This window comes from Hippoglossus stenolepis, chromosome 16 (assembly GCF_022539355.2).
Source record: "Hippoglossus stenolepis isolate QCI-W04-F060 chromosome 16, HSTE1.2, whole genome shotgun sequence".
NCBI lineage: Eukaryota > Metazoa > Chordata > Actinopteri > Pleuronectiformes > Pleuronectidae > Hippoglossus > Hippoglossus stenolepis.
The window spans coordinates 19410908-19417587 of record NC_061498.1 but is presented as its reverse complement, the minus strand read 5'-3'; the positions used below and the strand labels follow the sequence as shown (position 1 = coordinate 19417587).

Below are 6680 nucleotides of genomic sequence, written 5' to 3'. Positions count from 1 at the left end.
GACAATGTCTAAGAAGTTGCTCTGCTCAGCTGCACATTGAAATGATCCGTGCAGTATGTAGCACAGTATACAAGTGTTATATGTTGGAGGTTTACACTCCAGAACAATCGTGAGCCATGTTAGATACAGAAACTCTGCTTGACACTTACCTCAAGCTGTGTTTTAATCTCTATCTCTGATGTGACGATTAGAGAGTGTATGTAGTTATATCTTAATGTGTGTGGTCTATATCACTTATGTTGTGGGGACTTAGATCCATTTACAGAGTCACATTATGGGGACTTGTCTTACCATCATTACGGTAAATTAAATCATTAGATTTTAAGGTCAGTACAATATTGTAAATTTGCCCTATAGTGGTAGGTTTGGTTCATGTTAAGGTTAGGAGAATGGTTTGTGTTTGGCAAGTACACCTTATGGTTAAGTCTCCAGGATATTAATGTAATTCAATGCAATGTCCTCAGATGTCACGCAGACGTGTGTGTGTGGCCTGCAACACATGCTCTTACTGTTCTTCAGCATAATTGTTTGCCTTCATACCTGTGGGTTTATTACATTACATCACATGTCATTTGGCAGACGCTTTTATCCAAAGCGACTTACATTTAGTGCATTCAACATCTACATCTATTTATCTCTAGGATTATATCTGTGTGTGTGTTTATGGGTGTGTTTGTTGTGCGTGTGCATGGTTTTGTCTGTGTCTATGTGGGTGTTGTTTTTTGTTATCAGTTCTCTATTGTGACATTCCGTTAATGCATAAGTCTTGTGATAAATATCTTTGTCATCCATTGTGTTCAGTGCAGGCATAGCAGACACAAATAGTTTCAGAAGAAAATGGGTTTTATTTCTGCATTTCAGTGTGTGTGTGTGTGTGTGAGCACAAGTATTAATTAAACAAGGATTTTATGCAATGTAAGAGCAAAGGTCACCAGCATAGCGCTGATGCTGACGCTCCACGGTGCTCCACATGTGATCCTGGGGTAATCAGTAAGCAGGGCCAAGATAGCAGTCTCTGGGCTGCAGAGGTATCTGGTTATACAGCCGAGCAGCAGCATGTTTGATGTAGCTGCAGAGAAAGGACATGAAAAAGGAAGAATTAAACACATATAAGAATGAATGATAAGTGCAGTGATCAAAACAAGTATGTCAATGTACCATGACAGCATGCAAGCTGATAAAAGGGCTACAGTCCTGTAACTATTAACATTGTTTAGTGTTGCATTGCATCACAATAATCACTGGAACGATATAGAAGCATTCAGTTTAAACTTTTCTCTTTTATCCGCATTTCTTCCTTCATCAGAAGTCGCAGTGTAGAAACGTGGAGAGAAAAGAAGGGTATGACATTTTAAAAGTGTTGTGCCATTAGGCACAGTCATTTCAGTCACATAAGCAACAGAATATCTAATCAAGACATTTAAACCACTACTGTGCACTTACTGGTCACATTTAGATACCACTGAAATTACAGCATGGCAAGATTCTGCATCGAAAACCATGCGTCTGGATTTGTTTCGAATTTTCCTCTCTGCAATTTGCACATGGTCATTTCGAGGTGTGTGATTTCCGAAAACATGCTTTTAGGATATTTAAAACATTTTGTGCTTATTAATTATCTACTTTTGCTTGGATTCAGTGTTTAGTTGGATTTATATTCGTTTCAGTTTTTTTCAGATAAGTCTAACATGAACCTCCAGGTTATTGAGGCTTAACCAGACCAATCAGTGCTGTCAGGTTCCAGCCCGGTCAAATGCACGCATATGTAGCAGTGTTCGAACCATCTCCTCCCGCTCACTTCCGATGCTAGCCAGGAGGCGATTCAACATTTGTTTCATGTGGCGAGGCAAATTGCAGCGTGGCTTCGCGTGAAGATCAACTTTAGTGAACTTTGATGAGCAAGTGAAAACCTCAAAAACGTATATATGTCACATCCCTTTTCTGTCAATCCTTTTGTTGTCTCGTTTTTGGTTATATTTTGAAACTCACATTCTCCCATGTTAATAGTTTTTTGGGTAGTTTTTCCTTACTCTTGTTGAGGGTTAAGGACAATGGATTTTTAAGTCCTATGAGACAAGTTGTACATTTAATTAGTAAATTATCATTATTATTATTATTATTATTTTAAATGTTCATTTTACACTTAGTATTAATACTTTTAATTGAAAAGTAATAGTTTGAATGACTATGACCTTGGCCTCCTTTCAGTGCAGTGGTATTTAAATGTCATTATCGAGTATAGTATTTTCAGTAGTTATTATGGATTTCCTTGCTTTCTGTGTGAAAAACAGACAGACAGAAATAGAGGAAGTTATTGTCCTGTGTTTGTATAACTGAGTGACCAATTAGAATGTGTGTATTTCTCATACACTGTTCATGGTGAAATCATGGTCAATCATAGAATGTAATATTCTAATTGGTAGCTATATTAGTTGCTTGTGTATTACATGTTTTATCGCGGTAGGCTCAAGTTTGCTGTTCTAGCTTGGACATCAGTAGCCACTTTACCAACTGCATCACTGTACCGTCATTTTACTGCAGGAACTCACTGTTGCCACTGAAGCAACTGTCTTCAGCTCCCACACAGTTCAATGTTGTGTTGCAGGTCCCCGCCAAGCTGTCAGCTGGGCTCGCACAGTCCGGACACACCTTCCCATTCATGAAAGAACTGGGAGCTGGAAATATGTAAGAGGAGGAAAAAAAAGTGGAGACAGACATGTTTAAAGTGCACGTCTTTAGTACATGTAAGAAAACCAGACCCCAAGCTGAACGGACTTTACTGAATCGTCACTGTGGCTGCACTAGACTTCCCCTCACTGGTGATAAAAACCTCCATTGTCATCTCTGCAGTGTAACTGTATGTGACACCTGTCTCTGTCCAAAGCCAATAGAGCGCAACAGTGACCTTCCACTTTCAGAATGGCTCCAGTTCTGATTAAATTCTCCTTCATTTTCTCCATTGACATTTCAGCAAATCTGGAACCAGGCTGACCAGATGAATCCTGACCATAAAACATTTTATTAAAACATATTAGAAAATGGAAATAAATTATTTGAAGGAACTACACATTCCCATAAACCGTTGCTAATGATCCCTTTCCCGTAACTTCCAGCGCTTCTTCTTGAATTTGTTGCAATATAGTGTTGTTTGTACCTTGTACATATACAATGTTTAATACAGTGTATAGTATAGCAACCGAGTGTAGTAACGATCCAATCATACCTGATTGTAACCAATCCTAGCCAACATAATTTCGCAGTTGGTGGTAAACATTTCCATGGCAAGAGTGATTTCCACCAATCAGCGATGTCGCTATCACACCTACAGATTTAGGGTAATGTACTCCTTCTTCTTGACATCTTGAAAAAAACACTTCAAACGCAGTTGATATCGTACAGACTTGGGGCTTTTACAGGAGCATATAACATTGTTTGTCAATATGGTCGCTTGTGGTAAGTCTACCTTGGATACTTACATTATTATGGCTAATAATCAAAACCTATATTCAGAAAAAGAACGTTTTTTTTTACATCCTTAACCACATCGTTGAGCTTTATAAAAACCAGACTCCGGTCCTTGTAAAGCTCCAGTAAGAAGTAACTTCCTGGAGTACTCACCAATAATAAACATAAGAAGACACTGGTCTAGCACACTAGAGAGGTGTTTTTACACATCGAGTTTTGTACAGATTAAACAAATGCAATATAAAGTGTTAGTTACTGAGCTTTAGAGGAGTTGATATGTAGATGTTGTCATCTTTGGACAGAGGCAGGTAAACTGTTCCACTTTAAGACCCACCTGAAGACCCACCTCTGCCTTGGCCTGGGTTAGTTTTAGGCATGAAGAAAGGTGATTGGTTAGGATTAGGGAAGATTAGACTAAACCAATAAGAGGCAGGATATGTCTCTGCTCACCTCAGGTAAAAAAAATAAAATGTTGCTTTTACCCTGTTTACAGTCTTTAGGCTAAACTATGCTGAATGGCTATAAATAACAGCTTCATAATCTTCACATTTAACTCTTGTGAAAGTCCATTCCTAACAATATTGAGCTGTTGCTTTAAAAGCTCACTGAAAGAATGATTGTGATATCCATGTCAAGTCTGTGTGTTAAACACAACTGAGTTTCTAAGCCTAGCTTGGCATCAAAATAGGGAGCAGGTGGAGGCAGACTCAAAACTAACCCTAACAACACGGTAGACAAAACAAGGGTTTGAGTTGTGTGTCGAAACATTTTTCGGCTTATGAGACACATGATAGCTTTTTCCCCTCCTTAAAGTCTTTGTGCTAAGCTAGGCTAGCCACACCCTGTCACCTGCTCCATAGGCAACAATACTGGTATCAGTCTTCTCTCAATCTCAGACAGATATAAAATAAGTGCGTTTGTGACACATTTGAACTTGCCCTGTGCTTGGAAATGCAAGTGATAAAGGTTTTACAGAATTGCAGAATTTGTAAAAGTTGCATTAAATCTTACTGGCCAATGTCTGGAAGTTGCAGTTGTCGGTCACGCAGCAAATCTGAGTGTGGGCTTCCCGTCCGTAACCGAGGTTCACTGACCATTCAGTCTCAATGCTGGGCGGAGTGAAGCAGGACAGCGGGGAAGAACACTTTTTATTCACTGTCACAGTGGCAGATGAACCGGTCCCCTTCACTGGAGGGAAGGAAATAAAAAACATGGGAATAAATAAAATAAACAAAATGTTAATGGTTAACTGATTCAGTCACTCTTGTAACAATAACCTACTTTATCTCATCACAAGAAGATTGAATTGTTGATTCGGTTTGACTGATACTTCATTAAAGGCTCGTTGTGTAGGATTTAGTGCCATCTTGTGATAAGGGTACAGATTGCAGCCAACTCATTATCTCTCCACTCACCACTCACCTGGGGTGGGTCTCGGGTCACAGAAAAACATGCAAGGCCCTTCCCTTCGGCAAGTATTTGGGTTTTCTGTTGTAGGCTATTGGAGAAACATGGTGGTGCCACATGGTAGACTATACACCTTTAACAATGCTCATGTAAAAGCACTGGACTCACAGTACTATAGATTACTGGCACCCACCTGAAGTGACAGTTTTGCAGATTGTCCTCGTGGCAGGACACTGGACAGAGGTTGTGTTGGAACACATTTCATTTGTACACACATGGCAGTGCAGTGACTCAGCTGGAATGCAAAGAAAACAGTATTTCTGTTTCATTTCAGTACAGAAGGAGAATAACACGTTTCAGCTTCCACCATCTCACACACATGAACATGTGTTCCATTGCATGTTCATTTTCACTTTTATTGCACATATCTTTGTATTGCATGTATCAAGTCATTTTCTTTTCATGTAAAACTCAGGAAATATTAATTGACCCTTCTGGTAAGATACTTTTCAAACATGCAACATACAAACAGGGTAACACAACAACCCTTTGTAAAAGGCCTGCATCAAAAAACCTCAACTTATCATCAAAAATTAAAACTGGTCATGAAAAGTCATATGGATCTAAACCTGATTCAAATTGTCACGAGCAGACAATTGTAGTAGGGCTGCTAATAATTATCATTAACAAATAAAACATCCCCCAAAACCCTCCACTTTGTTCAAATGACAGAAAATATAAATAAACATCAACATTTCAATTTGAATTCTTAATAATTCATTTAGGATCAAAGATGCTGATTGTATAGTTTTGTGAGTCAAATAATAAACGAGGTACATGAGGTGATAGAGGTACAGTACAGTAGTGTTACTGTAGCAAAGTAGTACTGTGTATATCATATTTTCCCAGATGTTTAATCTATTGCCTTTTGGAGTAGACGGTAGTGAAATTCCTTTATAGTTCATGTGATGCAGGTTGAAAAAAGATGCACGATTGAGAACAGTGAAAGGCTGTTGCAAACAAATTACCACTATAACACTTCAAAAGTATTATTCTGTGTGGATACAGACAACAGCGTGAGACAAATCACATGCCCAGAGAAAACCACTTGCCTGTGTAGAGCAGAGCCCAGGTCAGACAGACAGTCAGCAGCAGCTTCATGTTTGGTGGAGGTTGGTAGGTGTTTGGAAGTGGAAACCACCAAAGCACATATAAAAGTCACTGAACATAGCTTGATGACAAATCGTTCAGCTGTGGAACCAGTTCAACTGCTGTTTATCTGATCATTTACTTTGATATTCTCTCTCACGTAGCTCCAGCTACTCTACTTCGTAGTGCAGGGGCAGCTCCAGTATTCAACTAGATGTTAGGTTGCTGTATATAAAAAGGTAAATAGACAGACATGGTGTTTCTGGATATATTCATTTCTCAAGTTATTCTTGATATTCTTACTGAAGCACTGTGGAGGCATTTGAATGAATGGAAGTTAGAGATATATTAAATAGAAAGACCTGTGTGAGGGAGAACTGTCGGCAGGGATGTCGTACTTGTGCTCTGCACATACCCATCATGCCATAGACTGTGTGTTCCCGTATCGGCGTATTATCTCACAATGAATCTGAGTTTCAGTCAGGAGTCCTCGATAAACCATCTTTTACCTGTTTCCTTAATGCACATAGTGAGCACCTGACCCCTGTTCTTATTCAAAATCATGGAAAAAAGCAAATGGCCCTGTGTAGAACTGCTTTGTTGCCAAATTTTCATTTGAGCTTGACAGAATTACCTCGCACAAACAGACATTTAAAGTT

General features: G+C 39.1%; 1 protein-coding gene across 1 annotated transcript; it reads right to left on the bottom strand.

Annotated features, from left to right (window-relative positions):
* Positions 1 to 825: 825 nt before the first annotated feature.
* On the bottom strand, positions 826 to 6320 carry LOC118123866. The gene is made up of 5 exons (XM_035181510.2): positions 5985 to 6320; positions 5066 to 5167; positions 4477 to 4653; positions 2550 to 2675; positions 826 to 1069 (listed from the first exon to the last, which is right to left on the bottom strand). The coding sequence occupies exons 1-5, from the start codon at positions 6031 to 6033 to the stop codon at positions 894 to 896; spliced, it is 630 nt and encodes a 209-aa protein (XP_035037401.2). The 5' UTR covers positions 6034 to 6320; the 3' UTR covers positions 826 to 893.
* Between the last annotated feature and the right edge of the window lie 360 nt (positions 6321 to 6680).